General features: G+C 38.8%; 1 protein-coding gene across 2 annotated transcripts in view; it reads right to left on the bottom strand.

Moving 5' to 3' along the window:
* LOC105493216 (polypeptide N-acetylgalactosaminyltransferase 5) overlaps positions 1–9,299 on the bottom strand; it is a 57,972-nt gene extending 48,673 nt beyond the window's left edge. The window contains exon 1 of one of the 2 annotated variants that reach the window (XM_071072796.1): positions 7,319–9,299. In XM_071072796.1, the coding sequence (XP_070928897.1) occupies positions 7,319–8,772 (1,454 nt within the window). In that variant the 5' untranslated portion in view covers positions 8,773–9,299. The remainder of the gene's footprint in view (positions 1–7,318) is intronic. The other variant, XM_011760740.2, reaches the window with a different exon arrangement.
* Positions 9,300–23,321: the final 14,022 nt, after the last annotated feature.

Genomic DNA, 23,321 nt, shown 5'->3' with positions numbered 1-23,321 from the left:
CCATTTCTCTGACTCTCTACTCTTTCAGGTTGCAGCTCAAACATTTCTGTCTCTCCCAGTTCAGGTTTAGCCTTTTATCTCCTTTTCCCCAATAGTCCCCTGTGTTTCTGCATCACATTTTGCTGTACATGCCTTGAAGTCTATGACCATGCTCTGATGCCATACTGCGCAGTAGCAGTCCTGAGAGCTTTGTTCACTGCAGGGCTGTGTTATGGCCCAGTTTTAAAGAATCACCTTTGCTTAGTGCTGTATAGGAAATGGTTTTCTATATTTTTTTCTCTGATGAGGTACATGTCATGCAAACTTAACTCCCCTCATGCATCTCTTACCCATGTATAAGGAAGAGAGGTGTTTTAATTTCTGCCAAAGTCATATGACTATAAGGAAACAAAGGAAGGAGGAGCTGTCACCTGTGGAAAGAATTAAAAATTGGGAAATTTTCTTTTGAATCCCAAATTTGCTATTAGCTTGCTGGGACAGTGGATAAATCATTTATTCTTTTACAGTCTCACCCTTCTCAACTGTAAAACATATGAAAGTTAATATCTCATAGTGTTGCTATGAGGATTGCTTAGAATACACACACACATGCAAACATAAGTCTACATGCATACATATATGCATACACACACATCACTGACTGAAACAAAACTAAGCACTTCTTTTGTGTGTGAAGCTGAGCAGTGGAGGGATTCCCCTTTATGCACAGGGCCTTGGCAAGTCAAGGAGAGGTGCAGGTGATGATGGTCACTACATGGGGAGAGTTGCTGGGGGTGGAGAGGGAACCAGACTGGTGCAGTGGAATTATTACTGAGTGAGGAAGAATCAGAAAACTAGAGGTTGGGTCCCAACTTTGGCACTTGTGAGCTGTGAGGCCTTGGGCAAGTTACATTACCATTTGCTCTCTTTCCCCCTCTCATCTGTTAATAAAGAGACGTAACACTTTGCTAATCTGGCATGGCCAGAAGGATCAGATGAAATAATATGCCTGAAGGATAAAGGCCTCAACTGCCCGGCATGGTGCACCGCTCCTGATTGATAGGCAATGAGCAAATATCATGTGCAACGAAATGAACTGCCACTGTCTGAAATATCTGCTGTTACCTGAAACCTCAGCTTCCTCTGTCTCAGTTTTTCTATAGGTAAAGCCGGGATGATGATAGTATCTACCTTGAGGAATTGTTTTAAGGATTAAACGAGAAGGCAAGTTGTGAAGACCTTTGTAAACACTGTTTCCTCACATTGCTGCTTCTCACACTTGTCCATATTATCAACATTTTAGAAGCAAGGCCAACTGAGAAGGTGCGTGAGTTTGGTATGATATAGCTGTTTTTCCAGGAGACTCTAAAAAGCTCCTTTCATTTCGAAAGCAAACAGCAAAATACAGCTTCTAAACATTGCTATTTTCTCTGAATTTTCTGAACCTTGAGCAAAAAAGTTGTTTCTCTCTTGAGAAGCTCCGTTCTGATTGGATCAGCCAGAAAAGCCCAATAGGAAGTTATTTTCAGGGCCAAGAGTACCAGGGCAATATTACAGCAAGAGTTTGATATATTATGCTGATGGTTAAATTGGGCCCTGTGTTCAGTATATGAAAAAGTATACTTCTTTCAAATTCCTGCATTTATTAACTACTCTCTCCCAGGAGTGTTTCTAGGGCTTTCACAGTATTTAGGAGGAAAAGTCAGGAATTCGCTTTAACATTTCTCAGTTTTATATTCATTAGGCACCGTTTAGCTGTTTTCTTCTCTTTGAACTAGAGGCAGAATTGTGCTTTCCATTCTTTTCCTCTGATCTTTGTTGTCTTTGTTACTCCCTTTGTTATAAGGAGAGTGGGATAAAGAAAAGTATTCAAAGGCCCAGTTCATTGTCCCTTGGCCATATTTCACCTTCATTATGTTACAGTCTAGTCTGAACCTTTTAACAAGTTTTCCTTTTTATTTCCTGATCTCCTACATGACTTTTGAGTGAAATAGAGCACTGTGCCCTAACACACAAACACATGCATATGTTCACAAATGCACGCACGTGCCCACAAAAATGAACACGTACACACTATTCAAAAGGCACCACTGCATTGCTTTTACCCATAGAGGTGAAAGCAGGAAGTAAATCCTTTTGAATTCATCTTGTGAGGTTTTTTTTTCCTGCCTCCAATTAGTTTCTCAAGGAGATCTCATAGCTTCTCCAATGAATTTTAATTAATATTCTCCAATGGCTATTAGTCACAAAAGCATGTTCGTTTCATCAATTAAGATTTGTATCCCATCTTGGGATAAAATTAAATCCCAAATTTAAATTTAATTTAACTTTAAAGTTTCTTTTTTTCTCTCAGTCTGATAAACTTTTAGAAGCTCAAAGTTTGGGAGGACACCTGATCACTTTATTTTCTCTCTTCTGTATCCTCCTGCTCCTCCCCTTCCTCCTCCAGTAACTCATCAGTTATAGTTTCTAACCCTACTAGGATCAAAATTAAGGTTCCAGAAAGTTTTTCTTTCCCCTCAGTAATTTAGATTGGTTTGTGGCAAATGCATGGTGCTATCTTTTGCTTTTCAAATGTGCCAAAAAAAACTTTCTTTAGCTGTGTAGGAAGGAATCAAATTATTGGTTGACAGTCCTGGCTCTGGGCTAAGAGAATAAAGACCCATTTTAATTGCTTTATTGAGGGGCTTGCCAGAGTTTTGTAGGGAAAGCAAAGCATTAAATTAAGCAATTGAGTAACATTATGAGGACACAGCAGTGGCAGACAAGCACGCCAGAATTCTTATTGTACTTTAAAAACTGAATGCTGGCAGCAAAAATTCCTTTGAGTCATTTTTCTCTAAATTCAGATTCAGGAAGTGCACTCTTAAAATAAGTTCATTTTTGGAGTTCCATCTTAACTATAGCTTCAGGCCAGAAGACAGACTTCTCCAAGTAGAATTGCCCTGCACAGGATCACATTTTAGCAAAACCTGTGTTTACATATGTGTGTGCATGTGTGTGTGTGTGTATGTGTATGTGTATGTGCGTTGATTGTTGCTGACAGAAACAAACTTCAATCATTAGGAGCAAGAACTGAAAAGATTAGCTTTTAATTAAAAAAAGATTAAATATGGAACTTTAACTGTCAAAAAAGCATTTTATTTCAAGCAAATTTTATAGGCAAAATTTCTAGGCAACAATGAAGTTGTATTTTACATGCTGACATAAAACATTCTTGTAAATAAAATAGGCTTTCCTCTCTTGAAAGCCAAAACATTAAAATTAAGAACCAAAACAATAACAAAAATATAAAATAAGGAATAAACATGAATTAATGAATAGATCATAGCGTTAAACAGAATGTGTTTGCCTTAAATCAGATTTTAATATATTCCATATATTCATAATGAAAAATTAAGAAGTCATTAATAATTTATAAATAGACTTGTTGCAGGTTTCATTTGAATTGCTACCTTTTGATTATTTTCAAGGTAGTATCAATGTTCAAAAATCATTTCAGAGAAACAAATTCAGAGAAACAAATTTTAAATTCATACTGTGTAAACCTGTTGCTTCTGAATGCACAGCACTGTGATCAGTGCTAAAGGAGTACAAAATAAAGCTAAAGACAGAGTTTCCTTCAGAAGCTTATAATTTCACTAAGGAGACAAAACAGACGCAGTAAAGAGTGTTTCAGTAACTAGGATGCCTGTGTACACTAAGAGTAATTGCAATTTAGAGGTCACAGCGACCTCATGGTCCAGGTGGAGGGAAGCCACAGTTGAATTTTGAGTAATGTTGGATTAGAATGTGTGCAAGAGAATGGTGAGGATGGAGGGAGGCTGTGGGAAGGGACCAGTGAATGTAAACTTCAGTGGATGGTTACAACCATAATGGGTGGAGAAGAGCAAAGAGATTAGCTTTTCTCATGCTGAGGGCCCAGCTTGGAGAAAATGTCATGTGCGGGGTGCTATTGCTATACCACCAAGGGGAGAAACATGGGCAGACAGAAAAGGACAGTGTGAGTAACCCTGAGAACAGAAAGGAGTTCTTGTGCTTTAGAAAAGAGGTATGAAATTGCATCTTAACATTTTAGCAATGGTCCTTTGGGACTCAAGAGAAAAAGGAGGAAAGAGTAGGTTTGGAAAAGAGAATCTGATTTCAGAACTAGAGTAAGAGAAGTTGTCCTGGAAATCCCTGCCTGTCTCCTCTGCTTTGGTTGTTGTTGTTGTTTTCTGCGACAAGGTCTTATTCTGTCACCTAGGCTATTGTGCAATGGCACAATCTTGGTTCACTGCAACCTCGACCTCTCAGGCTCAAGTGATCCTCCCACCTCAGCCTCCTGAGTGGCTGAGACTACAGGCATGCACCACCACCCATGGGTAATTTTTAAACTTTTTGTAGTGATGAGATCTCACTATATTGCCCAGGCTGATCTCAAACTCCTGGGCTCAAGGGATTCTCCAACCGTGCCTCCCAAAGTGCTGAGATTACAGGTGTGAGCCACCATGCCTGTCCTCTACTTCTTAATGGTAACCTCACCCTAGCACATCAGCTAATTCATCTTTAAATGATGTTAACTACTGACTAGTTATTATCTTCACTGGGGGAAGTTGAATTTAAATGATTATACCAAATCTGTGTGTGTGGTTTTTGTTGTTGTTGTTGTTGTTGTTGTTGTTTTTTACATTTTTTGGTGCATTCTGTATTCAATGAGCAGTAGTGATATGCCAGTTATGTGTTAATTCATCTATAACAGTGGATTTTGGGGAAATGAATAGGTCAATAAGGAAGATATTCTCCAAAACTCTCAAAATTTAAAGGTTGCAGTAGGATGCTACTTCAGCTAATTTTAAGCTAGCCCTCTTGTGTTCTTATAGTTGTTTCTCTCTCTCTTTCACACACACATACTCATTTTCTTATTCTGTTTTGTAACAATTTCCCCTTATGCTGACTTTGAAAACTTATCATCTTAAAAAATCTTATTGCGTGCGTTCCTGTAAGCAGCTACCTCAAACACATTTTGAGCAAGGCTGAAAATAAATAAATCCAAAGTAAAAAAAGAAAAAAAAAAAACCACTCCAAATCTTGCCAACCTGATGAATCAAATGTTTTTTGATCGTATTTTCTTTAACCTTTATCTGCATGAATACATAATTTACACATATTTATAGTCGAGGTGTTTGGATAAAAGAACAAAAAATGATTTATCCTCTTTCAAAGAAGAGGGCTACAAAAGGACTGAAAAATACTTTGGGAGGCCCCAGGTCCAGGATCCCTGGTGGTAGACTCCTGAGTGGAGCGTAGCATCCGCCAGGCAGCTTGAGAACACGCCTATATTTAGCCAAGGTGGGTTATGTGATAAGAGGGAGGAGGCCTGGCCACATGCTCTCTGACTCATCCTCTCAAGCACACGTGTCAGTTTTTCCTACAGTTGGGACAACCTCCTTCAGAAGACAGAGGACAGAGCCTGACTATAACTTTCCTGGGCTGCAATGCTTACCTTCTACAGACCAAAGTATAGAAACTAAAAAGCACTGGGAGCCACTGAGCCTTCAGTGAGCCCCACTGGTGATAACATTGTTATTACTTGCTTTGGGCACCCTCACCCCGCCACACATGTGCCTTTTCTCTGGTTTGGAAGTGGAGCTTGTGCTTCTGTGCAGTGTCTAATTCCTCCCCAGACTCCCTAGCAGCCTGCTGGGTCAATAAGGGCATGTTAAAATGAAACTCCTTTAACAGCTACTTCATTTCCCTGCACTTTCTGTTCAAAGCTGGCAAGTGTAATCCTGTGATACACAGGACTTTAGATTAGAGCTGGGCCAACATAATTTTTAGGATCCTTTTTGAGGGGAGATTGGCAAGAGATGGGGAAGAATGCAGCATAATTTTGAGCATGAATTTTAATCATTTATCTACAATGACTAGCTTTGTGACCACAGGCAATCTAGCATCCCAGGGCCTCAGTTTCCTCATCTTTGAGTATGTCTGTGTTCTCCTCAAGGCTGTGATTATCACCAGGGTGAGAAGCGTGAATGGCACAGTGCTTGACCTAAGCAGTGCATGGCTGATAGCCATTTGCTGACGGCTAAGAGATGGAAAATGACCTGGTTGTAGCGACGTCACAATGTAGAGACTCTTCTTTCTAATATGGATAAAGCTTCCCCTGTATCTGCCTTCCTCCTAGTAACACCGACTAAAGTGTAATGCTGACTACCTAGATCACAAAGAAGAATTTTCTACAGAAGCCACAAGGCCATTGTTTACATGCCACGTGTGCTAAGTCTCAATCTTGACATTCCCCAATCCAACTTCCTGGCAAATATTGTTTGACTCAGGGAACTGAGTTAACAGATATTGAAATATGGCTATTGAGTACTTTCACTTATCAGTGGGCCAAGAAAAAAAAATGCCAGGAACATAATTATATTTGAATCAGATTAAATATCTATATGCTTTGATCCACATCTGGTGATACAGGAATTTAACTTTTTGAAGGACTGGTTCCTGAAGGTCCACTGGGCAGCTTTAGAACTGCATTACTTTGAGAAAGTGTTGTAACTTCTGAGCGCCCTTGCCAGCTTGTTAATTTGAACCATAATGCCAGCCTCCTCCTTTCCAGGGCTCATATGGAGTTCATCTATATGTATGCAGGTTCTTTGTAAATAGTGAATGTCTACAAATAGAAGTGATTATTATTATGCTTTTTATACCTCCTGTAGGTGTTTGCTGGTATGGACTGATTGACTTTTTCCAACATTATTATTCCTATGTAACTGATCTCCTGAAATGTCTACCATCTCCATCTATAAAAGACATTAAATTTTAGGGAGTAAAGTCACTTCTTCTCTTGCTATCCTGGTTATCATTACTCATGATTAGGCAGAATTCTGCTGGCTGAGATATGATTCCAGGGAGGCCTAGAAGAGTCCTTCTGTGTGCTTCTTTCCCAAATATATTCCTGACAAACTTGCTAATAATGAAAAGCTCCAAAATTGGGAATTCACTTCCTTGTCACTATTCTAATGGAATTACACTTTAAGCTCTACCATTTATATATACATTATTATGAACTGAGTTCATCTAATCATTTTAACAGGTTTTCAACAGAGAGAAGGAAATTGAACATGAGCTAATGGTGGGGACCAAAGTCTCAGAGAATGAGAACTCTGCAACTGCTGATATGAGAATTTTTTCTCTGTGTAGTTGGTGAAATATTTGAATGATATCCAATGATTAATGTTTCTTTAATTCTCTAGGTGACAAAAAACCACACGGAATTATCTAGCAATAAATTCTCTCTATATAAGAACCAAAGCACTTGGGGTTGAGGAAAGAGAAGAGAAATAGGTCTTACCCAGCAGGTCTGGTGTCTTCAATGGCTCTATCCACTGGGATCAAATCGCTAAGGTAGACATTGAAGTTCCCTTCTTTCCATCTTCTTTCTGCCTCCTTCTCCTTTCCATGGGGGACAACTACAGGACGCCCAAACTGCCCTGGAGCTTTGGGGTCCCTTGGAGAAAGCGTCACATCAATTCTTAACACCTGGTGCATTCCACTGTCTTCAGGTAAAAGGGCTTTTGTATGACTCTGGTTGTATTCTGTAAAGGGGGCTTTGGCAGTTATGTTGATTTTTGCCGGCTTTAGCCCTCCAGCTAAAGCATGGTTAGTTTGGGACAGTGGTACTCTATGTGGAGCAAGAGAAGAGAAAGACATTTCACTTCTATTCCTGGAAATGTGTTTACCTTGGCTTTTACCCAATACTTTAGGAAATACAGTTTTGGTTTTAGAATTGGAGACCTCCTTGGGGTCTGTCTTTTGCTCTTCTTCTTTGGTTATAATCACAACATGGCTTTCAGAGAAATTGAGTTTCTTCCCATGAGCCCCTCTAGGTCCATCATCCTTTGACAGACTTCCCAAATGTGTCTCATTAATAGATTGCTTCCTTAAGCGATTTGAATTGACAATGAACTTAAGAAAAGGAAGACTCGTATTGGCCTTGTGTTTATTTGCATTGACTTCTTTGCTCTGAGACTTAGTTTTGTTTAAGGCCATGACTTCCCCAGACTTCGGCTCTGCTGTGCTGGCAGGGTGTGCCCTCTCTTTTGCTACTGCCTGTGATCGCTTCTTTGGTCTGTCAGTACTAAGACTGATGGTCACATTCAAGTCCCTTTCAGCTGCTAGTTTTGATGTGTCACTGCTGGGACTATGACTCTTCAGGGGCTCCTGTTTTAAACTGACACGTCCCATGTGTGCTGATATTTTGACTAATGGAGTTCCTTTTGCTGCTATGAATGAGGTTTTTGGAGCCCCCTGAGCTGTCATTTGCTTTGGTGTCCCCTGGTGAGAGGAGGCTTCAGGGTTGTTGCCTCTCCCTTCTGTCTTCTGCTTGTGAGGAGGCACAGGGAGGGTCTGCAGATGTGCAGGATGCCACAACGGTACAACCTTGCCCCTTCCCAGGGCATTCTGCATTTTTCTTTCCCTCTGGGTTTGGTCCAAGTCCACCTCAACCTTGAGCACACTCTCCTCAGTTTTTCTAAAGTTCTCTTTGCCCCGTGCCCCTTTCCCATGTCCCTTTAGGGGAGGTTTCATCTCTTTTATGCTGCTGTAAAAAATTTTCACTTGGTCTGGCTGAACTCTGAATCCTATCCGCTCCCTCCTCACAATGTCTTCCTTGATGACCCGAGTGTTGATCTCATTGAATGAGAGGCGGAGAGCTGCCATGTCAAAGAGCAGCCAGATGACAGAAGCTACAAAGATAAATGCCAAGACTCGCCCACTTCCTCGGAAAAACTTTCGGATCCTGTTCATGGTACAAAGCTTTCCCTAGCAGCCTGCCCTCCCTTAGCCTGCTTACCTTGAGTGGAGAGGGAGTTGAAGTAGCAGCAGCAGCAGCAGAGTTGCCAGAAAGTGACCCCCTCCCCTGAACACAGCAGGAAGCAGCAGTCCAAGGGGAAAGCTCAGCTCCTACCGCTTGTCAGTCTCTGCCTGCGTGGCATTTCATAGCAGAGCATCTGTGCCTGCTTGGCTGGCCCTAGCTAAGTTCTGGTAAACACTGGCCTTAGGTTACTCCAGGAAAAGTTGATTCCAGCCACCGAACAGTTCAACGTATTACTTGTCTTGTCTCCGGGAGCCCATGTCCACCTTCCTACAAGCCCAAGAAAAGGTGGGGGCCAGATTGAGGCTGCTGTTTCTCTCCTCCCCGTTCTCCGTCTGCACGCTGTAACTCAACACCACTTCTCATAAGGAAAACATTTCATGCCATTACCCAGAAAACTTCATTCAGCTCTCACCTTCTGTGTTATGTGAGAGCGTGTGTGTTTTAAGGGCAATTAAAGAGAAAAAAAAGCTATCTAACTTGGAGGGCATGTGTTCCTGGTTTGTAACCCCACCTACCCCACTCCTGCTCTTTAACCCTGTTGTACCCAGGTGCCAATGCTCTGCCTGAGGAATTTATCACTGAAGTTAATATTTCAGCTTTAAGACACAACAGCTTAAAGAAGGGGCCCAGTATATCCTCACTTCCAGAGATGCATATGTTTAGTGATTTAGACCATTCCTTCAGGGGGTTTCAATGTATTTCTTTATAAGCCAACTATTGTTTTTTCACTAATCCATCTGTTTTTATTATTCCATTCAATTAAGAATAAACTTAATTGGTCATATTGCTATAAAAGTTTCTGAACACTTTGTTATGGTCTGAATGTTTATGTCCACCCCAAATTCATACGTTGAAACCTAGTCATAAATGTGATAGGGCTTCTGAAGATGATGTGATTATAAGGATAGAGTCCTGATGAATGGGATCAGCACCCTTACAAAAGAGGCCCTATGGCCTTGCCATTCCACCATGTGAGGACATAATGAGAAGGTGCCATCTATGAACCAGGAAATGGGCCTTCACTACTCAACAAATCTGCTGGTGGCTTGATTTCTGACTGCCCAGTCTCCAGAATGTGAGAAATGAATTTCTGTTGTTTATGAGTCACTTAATCTGTGTTGTTTTTCTAGAGTAGCCTGAACAGATTAAGACACACTTACTCTCAGTTTCAGTACTTATCTCGTCATGAACCAGCTAGAAACAGTTTGAGCCACACCAGGACTTGGACTAGATTTTGAGTGATGCTGGTTGACTGGTAGGGTAGTGGCTCCCCCACAGGCTTTTCATTAGAACCACTTGAAAGAAGATTCCCCCAAACTAAGATCAATTGATGAGAGAGGAGGCAGAGATGATAGTTGGGTTGATATTTTTTATATATATATATATATGTGTGTGTGTGTGTGTGTGTGTGTGTGTGTGTGTGTATATATATATGTGTGTGTGTGTGTGTGTGTGTATATATATATATATATATATTTTTTTTTTTTTTTTTTTTTACAGAGCTTCCCAGGTCTTTCAAATGTGCAGCTAAAGTTGAGAAACACTGGTCTAGAAAAAAAGTCTCATTTTTTTTTTTTTTTTTGGTTTTTGAACATTGCCCATGAGACATTTAATTTTAGGTGTCTACTTGACTGGGCTAAGGAATACCCAGAGAACCAGTAAAGCATTATTTTTAGGTATATCTGTGAGGGTGTTTCCAGAAGAGATTGGCATTTGACTCAGTGCACTGAGCAGAGAGGAGATGCCCTCACCCAATGTGGGCAGGCACCACTAATTGGTTGAGGGCCCAGATAGAATAAAAGGCAGGGGAAAGGTGGGTTCTTTCTCTCTTAGTGAGCTGGGACATCTTTCTTCTTCTACTTTTGGACAAGAACTGCCCCCACAACTCCTACATCCTCCACCAGGTTCTCAGGCCTTTGGCTTCAGACTGAGAGTGATGTTATTGGCTTCCTTGGTTCACAGGCCTTTGAACTCGGAATCTGCCATGTTACTGGCTTTCTTGGTTCTCCAGCTTGCAGGTGGCCTGGCCTGAGGTTTCTCAGCCTCCATAACCATGTGAGTCAATTCCTCTAATAAGCTGCTGCTCATTTATCCATCTCTATGAATCCTATTGGTTCTGTTTCTCCAAAAAAATCCTGGCCAGTACAGTCTACAACTTGTGTAACATTCCTTCCTTGACAAAGTGCAGTCTAATAAAAACTGTGCATTTCCATAACAACCAAATCAGCATGTACATTTTGACATTGCCAAATAGAGTCCGTTTGACTCTATGGACATTGTCCATAGAGTTTGAGAAGCACTGCTCAGGACCACTGTCCATCTCTCTGAGGAACTCTGAGTGATTTGTAGACAATGCTGCCATTCATTACTCTAGTGTGGGGCGGGTCTAGCTTCCATGCTTTGAGGTAAACTTAGGTTTCCAATGACTTGAGAGGGGAAGGAGAGATTCCAAATTCTTTATACATATGCATTGCTTTCTACAGCTTTTGGCCTTTGCCCCATGGGAAGGAAAGCAGATAAATGCAGCTACCATAACATATTTGTTGAGTGTCTCTTTTCTGTTCAGTGCCTGCTCACTTCAACTTGGAATATCCACATGGATGGCAGCATCAATGGCTCAACTATTTCCTGTGTGCATCCCTGTCTCAATTTGTCCATCCTTCCAATATATATTGCTTATATTCCACAGCTCAGGCCATGTGTTGGGTGTTGAGGGACACTAAGTAAAAGGATATAGTTCTTGTGCTTGAGGACCTCACAGTTTATTGATTGACACAGACAAGTAGGAACATGTTATATGTTACAATATGCAATAAGTAATTTGGGAGAAATAATATCCTGGATTCTATGGGACAGAGCTTAGTTTTGGGAGGCAGGGATGATTTTGAATAAGCTATTCTTAGACTTGAAAAATGAATAAGAGAATAGTTATCTTTGCCCATATTGTAGTCTGAGAAAAGAAATATTAGATGGTGAAAGGCACATAAATTAGCAAAAGCATAGATATGAAGAGAGAGCATAGTACCTTAGGAGAATCACAAGTTTTTGAGATCTAGCATGACTGGAAACACAGGCCTTAGTGTTTTTCTACATACATGTATGTGCATGTGTGTATGTATATACATATGTGTATTTATTTTATATATATATATAACTATATATATACCTTAAAACTCCCCTCAGTAGAATGCCACCAGCAAAAAACAGCACACATCTTTAGCATCCATGATCTAAAATAAAGTGAGAATTTTTTTTAGCATCATGGATAAATGGTTTGCATCGCAATATTGTTTTAAGCATTTTATATATACATCTCAATCACTTTGCTAAGTTCTTTCCATTGACTATCTCACTCAATCCTCACAAGAATCTAATGGGAAAGAGAAAATTACAATATGCATTTTGTAGTCAGTAAATGAAACCTTAGAGAGGTAAAGCAACTTCCAGTAGAAATTGGAGGAGTTGGGTCTTGAATACACGACTGTAGTCCCTGTGCTTCAATATCACACAGTACTGCTTCTCTAGCTGTGTGACCTTGCAGGATAGTTAATTTTATGTGGTTGCTGAGCAATAAAAAAATATTCTGCTTTGCAGGTTAATGTGAGAATATTTACAAATGGTTTAAGTTATCGTTACATTTGAAGGTACTCTGTAAATGTTAGCCACTGCCATTCATATTGTTGCTAATACTTTGCTGTAATAGGAGTGTTGGGTGCATGTAGGAGGCAATGTACCCAGCTCTTCCCAGAAAACAAGTAGAAAACTAGTGACTAACGTGATTCTGGCAATGGGGAAGAAACATATCTGAGTATTTTATTTTATTCTTGCCATTCTTATTTCCTCTAATTATAGATTTAACGAGACCATTGTTCACTGAGAACTCCCTACATGCCCCAAACATGAAGTAGGTGACATTGTCTCTGCCCCTAACAACCTTAAAACTCCCCTCAGTAGAACGCCACCAGCAAAAAACAGAGCACACATCTTTAGCATTCACATTCCAGAATAAAGTGAGAATTTTTTTTAGCATCATGGAAAAATGGTTTGCATTATAATGTTGTTTTAAACATGAAAATAGAACACTTTAAAATTATTTTACTCTGCGTGATTCAATCTTGTCCAGCGACCATCCCACCCCAAATGGCAGTTGGAATTACTCAAATGTCTTTTAGGAAAGTCAACACTTGTTACATTCTATGCCTGATAGTTTAAAACACTCCTTGAAATATATTCTTGTTTCCATATAACTGTTATCAAAGAGTACTGATTTCTTTTTATCCCTCTCTAGTTTGTCCTTACAACCAAAACACAAATTACTTGCAACAGGAGAGCAACATGTTAAGAAAATTAAAAGGGAATCTTGGCTTATCTATTACGGGTAAAGCAACATATTAACTCTGGCTTAGTCTTCAGTCTATCTGACATATAATTCAGAATGAGATGTGAAGAGTAGGTAAGAGAGTAAGTAAACGTTGATTAAATATCCTAGAAATAGAGGAGTAGATTGGTTGTCAGACCTGGTCTCAAGTACTGACTTGGCCACTAATAGCCATATGACCTTGGATGTGTCACACATGGAAAAGCTTGTGTAAGGTTCTCTTCCCAGCCTCTTCTTGGTCTTTTCCCTTGTGAGTTAATGATAATCTGTGATGATGGCAGAAGTTGGTTATAAGCCATACCACTGATTCAACACTATGGGTCTTCAGGGACTCAGTAACAATTTCTATGGCCCCCATAGCTATACAGCTCTCTCCTTTTTCTTCTCTTTTCTGACACACATGCTGTTTCACATCTCAGATCAATGAATTTTATAGGTAAAAGAGATAAAAAAAGAAAAGGATATTAGGAAATTCTACCTTTTCATCAACACACATATTGTCCAACACATGACCTTTATATATTGGTAAATGATGGTGCTTCTAAAATTTTAGTTGTATTAATTTCCATGTTATCAGCAGGAAACTAAATATACAAGTTGGTTGGTTATTTGAGGTACCCCACAGTTAGGAAGCCTGGCTTGTCATCCCAAGTGGTAGAATGCAAGTACCTTTGGCTGGTCAAATTTTTCAAGAATCTGCACGTACTTAGTTGGAGATGATATCTGTCTGAAAATCTGGAGTTATGAATTATCCTTGGGAGACGTTTGGAGGGGTTATTCCAATTATCAGTCTCACTCCAGTTGGTACTATAAATTCAAAAACAGATTTTAGTTTCTTCTTCTGTAAAACAGGTATAACAGTAGGAGGACTTGCCCTCTACTCTATTTGGTTGTTCTCAGGATAATCATATTAATAGCAACCATTCATTGGGAATTTACTGAGGGCCTGCCACTAGTCACTTGACATTATCTCATTTAATCCTCAACATTTATTTTCACAGACTAGATCATAAACTGTTCAGTAAAATGGATCTGCATAAAGTTAGCATGAAAAGTATATTTGTGTAATATTCTCATGGCAAATATCTTTGAATTGTCCTCATTGTTAATCAAGTAGGAGCTCAGTAAACACTGTTTTATATCTAGCCTTAAATCTCCCAGATGGGAATACAGAATCTTAGAAACATCAGTTACAGCTCTCTGGCTGTGCATCTAGCAATACTTTCTCTGGGTATTTGAAAGTTTCTTGACTATGTGAGTATATCCTGAGTAAATAATATTTGTTTTACTTTATGATATTCACTCAACTACTCACCCCTAAGTAAAAAGAAAGATGTAAAAGGAAAATTAACTTAAATGTATATTTTACAGAGAATAATGATTATCCATAGATGCATCACTTAATTTCTTTTCCCTAGATTTATTGAGCTATAATTGACTAATAAAATTATATATATTAAATATTTAAGGTGTACAACATGACTTTTGATAACCTTATACATTGTGATATGATTGCGTCAATGCAGCAGATCTCCATTATCTCACATAATTATCTTTTTTTGTGTGTGGTGAGAACATTTAAGATCTACTCTCTTCACATGTTTCAAGTATACAATATATTATTATCAACTATGGTCATCATGCTGTACATTAGCTCTCCAGAACTTACTAATCCTGTATAACTGAAACTTTGTAGTCTTTGACCAATATCTTCCAACTTTCTCCATCCCCCAACCCGCAGTAACCACCATCCACCATTATACCCTCTACTTCTATGAGTTCAATTTTTTAGCTTCTGCATATGAGTGAGATCATGAAGTATTTGTCTTTCTATGCCTGGCTTAGTTCACTTAGTGTAATATCCTCCAGGTTCATCTACAGTGTTGCAAATGATAGGATTTTCTTCTTTCTTTGAGGTGAAATAACATTCCTCTCTCTCTCTGTGTGTGTGTGTGTGTGAGTGTGTGATGTATATATGTTTGTATGTTGCACTTTCTTTATTCATTCATCTGTTGATGGACACTGAGGTCAATTCCATATCTAGGCTATTGTGCATAATGCTGCAATGAACATGAGACTGCAGCTGTCTCTTCAAGGTACTGATTTAATTTCCTCTGGATATATAGCCAGAAGTGTGATTGCTGGGTCATATGGTAATTCTATTTTTTAGTTTTTTTGAGGAAACTCCACACTGTTTTTCATAATGGTTGTACTAATTTACATTCCCACCCTCAGTGTACACGTGTTCCTCTTTCTCCACATCCTTACAAAACTTGTTATCTTTTATCTTTTTCATCATAGCCATTGTAAAATGTATGAGGTGATATCTTATAGTGGTTTTGATTTGTACTTCCTTGCTGATTAGCGATGTTAAGCATTTTAAAGATATACGTGTTGGCCATTTGTATGTCTTCTTTTGAAAAAGGTCTACTTTTTTTTTTTTGCCTATTTTTAAATCCAGTTGCTTTCTTGATACTGAGTTGAGCTCTTTGTCAATCAGTAGGAGTGCAATAAACATGGTTATATATTTGAGATATTAACTCCTTTTCAGATGTATGGTTTACAAATATAGTCTGTCATCCATAGGTTGTCTTTTCACTCTGTTGATTGTTTTCTTGGCTGTCCAGAAACTTTTTAGTTTCCTGCAGTCTCATTTGTCTATTTTTGTTTTAGTTATCCGTGCTTTCAGAGTTGCAAATAATCACCACTCAGACTAATGTCAAGAAGATTTTTCCCTATGTTTACTTTTAGTAGTTTTACACTTTTAGGTCTTCTGTTTAGGTCTTTAATCAACGTTGAGTTGATTTTATACCACAGAGAAATTAAGCAAACAAGCCTATTTACAATAGCATAAAAATACTTAGGAATAAGTTGTTTTTTAACTAAGGAGATGAAAGCATTTTTAATCAAGAAGGTGAAATATTTGTGTACTGAAAACTATAAAGTATTGATGAAAGAAATTGAAGACATAAACAAATGGAAAGGTATACTGTGTTCACAGATTGAAATAATTAATATTGTTAAAATGTTCATACAAACCAAAGTCATCTATAAATTCAATAAAATGTCTATCAAAATTATACTGGCATTTTTCACAGACATAGAAAAAAAATCCTAAAATTTGTGTGGAACCATAAAAGATATTGATTAGTCAAAAAAATCTTGAGAAAGAAAAAGCTAGAGGCATCATAGTATCTGACTTCAAAAGTATACTACCAAGTTATAGCAATCAAAATACTATAATACTGTCTTGAGACAAGCCTGGGCAACATTATGAGACCCCCATCTCTACAAAAAATTAGCAGGGCATGACGGTGCACCTCTATGGTCCTAGCTGCTCAGGAGGCAGAGGTAGGAGGATCACTTGAACTCAAGAGGTCGAGGTTTCAGTGAACCGTGTTTGTACTGCTGTACTCCAGCTTGGGTGACAGAACAAGACTCTGTGTCAAATATGTATATATATATGATGCTGTCATAAAATCAGACACATAGACCAATGGCACAGAACAGAGAGCCCAGAAATATATCCACAAGTTTACAATCAGTTGTTCTTTGACAAAACAGCCAAGAATGCATAAAATGGAAAAGGTAGTTTCTTCAATAAAGGGTGTTGAAAAAATGGGATATCCACATGGAAAGTTAATTTCAACTTATTGGGACTTTGAAAATGCAAAATCCTGTGAAACAAATCCATAAAAGGAAAGAAAAGTTTTAAAATCATATACTAAAAGGCAGGCATTATTGCAATATCAACAGGTAGAGTAAAAATACAAATGGAAACATTATTCCATTTTAACTAATTCTTCCAATGAAGATGAAGAGTTACAACTTCTGGCAGTCATTAAACATTGGTGTATGTCTCTATTTAAATAAAATTTGGAAGCTGATGACCTTATTTCCTAAGACCAAGAGAATCAGGATACTCTTTAGACATTTGTTATTGAAAAGGGTTGCCTATATTAGTCATAAACCAGAACTGATTAAGCCTAAGTTTAAAAAAAAACAAGAACCCTATCATTCAAAGACAATGTATTGTGTTTAGACCTCAGTTTTCATTGATTTTTGAGTAGTGAGGCTAAGCCAACATTTGTGCTATACTACTTTATAGGTTCCTAGCCAATTTTTACTTAAAAAATACTTTAGTTTAATTAGGAAAAATTTTATAAATTTAAAAGAAAAACATTAATTGAGTATCTTCCTTTGCCAAAGAACTGTGCTAGTTATTAAAATGAAGAAAGCGTGTGGGTTCCTGAAGGACAAATTGTCAGTGAGCCCAAAACTGGCAACTCATAATCTTAGTTAACTGAGTGATTAGTATTGGTTAATTATAGATTTGGGGATAAAAAGAGAAAATAGCTTAGGGTGGCTCTGTAAGGACTTCAATAACTTAAATAGCAGGGAACAATGATAGTTTGAGAGACAAGAAAAGTTCAAATTTAAATATGTTGTATTTGAAATATATGAAGATTTTGTAACTAGGTATATATTTAAAAAATATTTATGGAGTACTGACCACATACTAGACTAGGCCCTGTGCTAAGCTTTGGGAAAATAAAGAAGTCAAAGCCCATAATTGAGTGCAGTTGTTTTCATTTGTGTGTGTGTCCATCAAACATTTCATGAGGAAGGGTTACTAAAATATAGATTGCGACGTTCGCCCCTCAGAGATTTTGAGGTTGGGTTAGGGCCTAGCAATCTGGATTTTAACTGGAGTAGGTAATGATTCTGATAGAGTTGGACCACCAACCAACCATGCATTGAGGCTCACAGGTTCAGCGGCAGAAGCATATTAATATCAAAATAAGAAAACTGGAATAGCTTATTTATAGGGGTGTTTGGAAAGGTGTCCTGGGGGTAATGACTGAGTGTTAATTCCTCTTATGGAGAGGGAGAGGATAATTTAGGAAGAGTAGTCTATGCAGAGGTAAAAGCAGGCTCAAAACATTGAGGGAGGAAGGCATGAGAATAACATGAATGGATAATTAAGATTTGTTTGATAGTACTAGATTTTACAGTAGATTGGCAAGCAATGAGGTAAAGATTGTTGGCTGAGCTTCGGTTGTGTTTGTTCAAGATTTTGGATTTTTACTGTTCAAAGGATAGAAGCTTTTTAAAGTTGGAGTGTTATACTCGCAGGGTTTTGGATAGAGAGCGGGTGGGTGTATGAAGAATAAACTGGTAGTAAGCAAGCTGCAGGATGGGAGACCAATTAACATAAGTGCTACATATTTACTGCCCTTCTTTCAAGCAGTCTAATCACACATGGAATAAAATCTGAGCTTTAATTGTACGTGTTAATCTATTTAAGAGATATTTTTCTAGATCAAGTGGGAAGACTGGAAGCAGTTCCATTTCTACCAATAGGGTGGGTCTTCATTAAAGACACAGTCTCTTAGAGTACACATAAGGCACAAATATACAAAGCTATGCCCTCTGTTTCTAAACCTAAGGTGTGTTTAACTTTTAAGAAACTGCCAAAATGTCCCCAAAGTGCTTGTATCATTTCATATTCCCACTGACACTTCCCCACATTTTCATTAACACTTAACTTTTTAATTGTAGTCATTTTTGTGGGTATATAGTGGTATCCATTTGTGTTTTAATTTACATTTCCCTGATGACTAATAATTTTGAACAGCTTTTTCTGTGCTTATTTGCCATCTGTCTACATTCTTTGGTGAATTATCTCTTCAAATTTTTGATCCATTTGTTAATGGATTGGTTTTCTTATCATTTAGGGACACAAAGAAACCTTTAAGGATGATAGATATGTCTACTATCTTCATCCTGGTGGTGGTTTCAGAGGTATGAACACAGTATCAAAATGTATTCAATTGCACACCCTAGAAATGTGCACTTTGTTGTGTATATATTATACCTAAATAAAGCTGTTTTTTTTTTTTTAAAAAATCTAAGGAAAGAATAAGGACAATTCCTGGACCAAAGAAAGAGTTCCGTGTTTTAGTTTCTTACCATTCCAGGCAGGAAAAATGTGGGCGATGCCATTATTACAGATTGTAGATTCTCAAGAAATGAGGTCCCCACTTCTTTGGTCCTAAGGAGGAGCTTCAGTTCTGGTCTCCACAAGGTCAGTACGGAGTCTCTGGTTTGTGCAGCGCTGCCTTAGGCTGTTAAAGAGAGCAGGTCATTGTGTGCTCCCTGGATGGGCCCAGCCAGATGCCCTTCTCACTCTGTACCCCGGGCACAAAGTACCCACCAATTCTTTTAAAATATTTACAGGGAAGGCGGTCTCAAACCTAGACTTCATCCCATTGCCTCTACATTCAAATTGTTATGTTATCATCGAGTTGTATAACATTTAAAATGAAGGCCTATAGGCTTCAATTACAGTATTGTTTGAAGAAAATCTTTATAAAATATTGATATTTGCGGAGCAGAGTTGGGTAGGAGCTCCAGACTCCAGGTCCAGAGTCAAGATTGTGCCAGGGGCTCTTTCTAAGAATGATGGTGAGGGCTTTGGTAGTATAAAGAGAGTGGATACGGCCTAATCAGATAAAAGCGTGTCCCCAGAGGAGACAGGAAATGAGTTTACAAACACAGGCTGATAATTTAAGTGTAAAAAAAGATTAGAGACACCTTTTGTTTTGAAATTGTACCAGTTCCAGGACAGATAAAAATGAGTGGAAGAAAGCGAAGTTCAGAGTTCGGACCTGGTGACTTCTGATTTTCTCAGAGAAGTACAAGATAGACCAGTGGTGAACAGTGAAGAGTTGATGAGTGTGAGTGGTGTCAAAAGGCAACACTCTAACAAATTTAGTTTAAAGATTTAACAGGAATTGGGGCAGCATCTCCTCCACAAATTTAGAAAAGGTGCTCTGATTGGCATGGTAGAACAGTTGGTTTTTATAAGACAGTCTAAGCAGGACCAAATATATAGCATAATACAAAAAGCAGATGGGTGAGCATCAGGTTACTTTCCTTGCGGGGTTAAAAGATAGGATGTTTCCTGACTCTACCAGCTAAAACTGGCCTGTTTGGGTACTCGGCAATGGTCTTTTTCTCCTGATTTCTTGAAAGGCGAAATAAACAACTTTTTTAGTTTGGTACCAAGGAACTTTAGCACGAATGACTCCATTTTGATGTGGTCTGTTGGGGCCTAGTTCAGGAGCTCCGTCCAAATCAATGGCCTCATGTAAATTTTATTTAACGGTGGGTAGGGGGTGGATGCATTTGTTAAAGTTTGGAATCAGCTGTTACGAGGAGAGAGAAATGTGCTACCTCAGAAGAGTAAGGATTTCTCAGAGAGCTTCGAGAGTCCTGCTGGCATTTTAACCAATGCCTCCAAGCAAGGAGAAAACACAATGAGTGACAGTAGAACAAAGAAGGCATGTGGACACTCCCACAGCATTCCTGAGACAGAGTGACAAAAGGTGACAGGGAAGCAGATATGGAGTAACGATTTCTGACAAATGTGGAAAGAAGGGGATATCATGAAAGGATTTTAGAAAGCGGAATTGCCATATCTAAAAGCATTAGGAGAAATTCTACAGGCTAGAATAAAAAGAAGGCACTAGAGATTTTTGTTGTTTGTTTTATATGTAGAAAGACATTCTTTAATGACTGCAGGCATGTTAGGACTTTGCCCTTTGAAAATCTATTAGTAATGATATAAAAATCTTTCCTTTGTCTCTTTTGGCAGAAGCTGAATTAAATCTTCAGCCGCTCTCTGAATCACTCATTTGAAAGTTTCAATGATTCATATGCAAAGCTTGAGTTAAGAGAACAAAGACCTGGGCGAGTTTCTGTAGGGCTTGGCCTGAGCAAAGTGGTCATGCAGAACAACATGAGTGCTGGGTCCCCGACCTTTGGCCCTAACAACCTCCTTCTGAGCAGCGACCCCTATCCAACTTACTGCTGCCCTGCAGCCTCCCAGGTGCTGCCCTGGGAATGCCCTCAGAATGGGTCATGTCATCTGATCCTGACTCTCCTTCCTCTTCTCATCCATCCCCCTGAAATGATCCTGTCCTCTTTATGGCCTCCATTATAGCAAAGAAAAGAGAAGGAAGAAGAGAGGAGTAGAAAAAGAAGTCTCATGGGAGGAGCAGACAGCAGACAGCAGGTGCTATGGAGGGCATTTGAGGGCTCTTTTCATGTGCTGTGAAGAAGTGGGATGAAATGAAAATCTTTTTGAAAAAGCTGGAAGCTGTTTCAGATCTCCCCCTACCCTGCTCCCCACCAACTCAATTCCTGCTCCAGGGGACAGTGCAAAATACCTTTCTGTGGGATGATATGATGACAATGACGTTGGGATCCAATAACATTATAATAACCTGGAAATAACCCTTCCATCTGAGGCTTGCAAAGGCACTGAACTGTGAAACTCAGACTACGGTCAGAGAAATGAAAGAGACTTGAACTCAGGGCCATTTGGACATTTCCTTCAATATCAGAGAAAAGTTTTTATTTCTCTCCTCTGAAAATAGGGTGGGAAATGGGTAAGTGATAAACAGAGAAAAACGCAGAAGCAATACCTAATTAGAAATCAAACTACGAGAGGAAAAGAAAAATGGGTTCAGATTCATGTCAGTTTGGGTTATTGCAGGCTCTCAACTTCTTTGCTGTTATCACATACTTTCAGAGGCATTCAGGTCTTGTGATGCCAAGTGCTTGAGTGTTTTTCTTACTCTTGGAAGCTGAGGATTAATACTCAGGGCTGGATGCACAGGAAAAAAGGGTGTGTTAAGCATCCACTCCTGGTTAAGCTAAAAAATGTACATAGAACTTGAAAGCACCCAACTCATTTCCAGAGGGATGAAATAAGCCTGAAAATAGGTGAGCTCTGATTGTATTGGGGCTGGCCTGGAAGCACACAAGAAAGGAGCACTTTAAAGAGAAGGAGAGAGAAGCAATGTGCATATTTTACATGGATGTACACATTTGTGTATATATATTTATATACAAATGTACAAACTCCATGTGTGCTTCACGTTTGTGTGTGCATATTCATATTTATACACCTGTGTATATGCAGAGTTCGCATAGCATACCTACACAAATACACACCAGAGGTGCTGACTTTGAGGTCTGTAAGAAAAAATTTGCTACTCAGGAAGAAATGAAACAGGCCTTTTGAGGACATTGGCCATATACTACCAGGTATTCTACTTTTTGGAGGGCAGATCATATGTTTTGCATATGTTTATTTTGGGTAGGAGGAGACTCAGGAGCAACATAATAGCTGCTTCAAAATTTTAGAGGAATATCATGAGGAAGAAGGGTTTAACTCATTCCATATGGTTCCAGAAGAGAGAACTGAGACTGAAGCATAGCAGATTTCTGTTCTAAATGAGGATGACTTTCTAACAATTAGTACTAAACAAAAGACACGTGGATTTCTTCTAAAAGTGGTTAATGATATGCCTGCTCTTGTAAATGACATGTGGCAGAGGATGAATGGCCATCTGTCATAGAAACTGTAGGGGGTATTCTTCCATTCGGCGGGGGTTTGGACTACAGCATTAGCTGGACCAACTCCATTCTGAAATTCAATGGTTCTCTGAAATATGTAAACAAGTTTTGAGGCAAGGTAAGTCTGATAATGGTTTTGGTTTACTGATTGCTTTTTCTTCATTCAGTGACTTAGGAGCAGATAACTCCTAACTCAATAGTTCCTAAAGATATCTATTTTTTTGCCTTTTGTTTGATTTCTATTCTTCCCCCTTTTCTCTTTACCTTTAATTTTTGTGTTTCTATTATCTTTTCCTTTTCTTTTCTTCTTCCTCCCCATGCCCTCTAGATATAAGGGATGGAGTAAAGGCAATGTTTGTCAAGAAAGCAATGAGAAAGAAAAAAGAATAGAGAAAGGAAAACTTTGAACTCAGTTAACTTTTGTAGTTTCACTTCGAATCTTGGCTGTGTGTATGTGAATACATATATGTATACTGAATTGTGTGTGTGTGTGTGTGTGAGAGAGAGAGAGAGAGAGAGAGAGACAAAGAGAGAGAAAGAGAATGTTTGAGTAGACCCTCAGATGTTTGGAAATACTGGAGGTTAGGTACCACTTCTTGTTGTCACGATGCCTAGGGGGTGCTAGTCGTAATTAATGGCAGAAGGGGAGGAATGCTCTATGTCCAGCAATAT

Source organism: Macaca nemestrina, chromosome 11 (genome assembly GCF_043159975.1).
Source record: "Macaca nemestrina isolate mMacNem1 chromosome 11, mMacNem.hap1, whole genome shotgun sequence".
NCBI lineage: Eukaryota > Metazoa > Chordata > Mammalia > Primates > Cercopithecidae > Macaca > Macaca nemestrina.
Note: the sequence above shows the minus strand (reverse complement) of the source record. Positions and strands in the feature narration are given on the sequence as shown.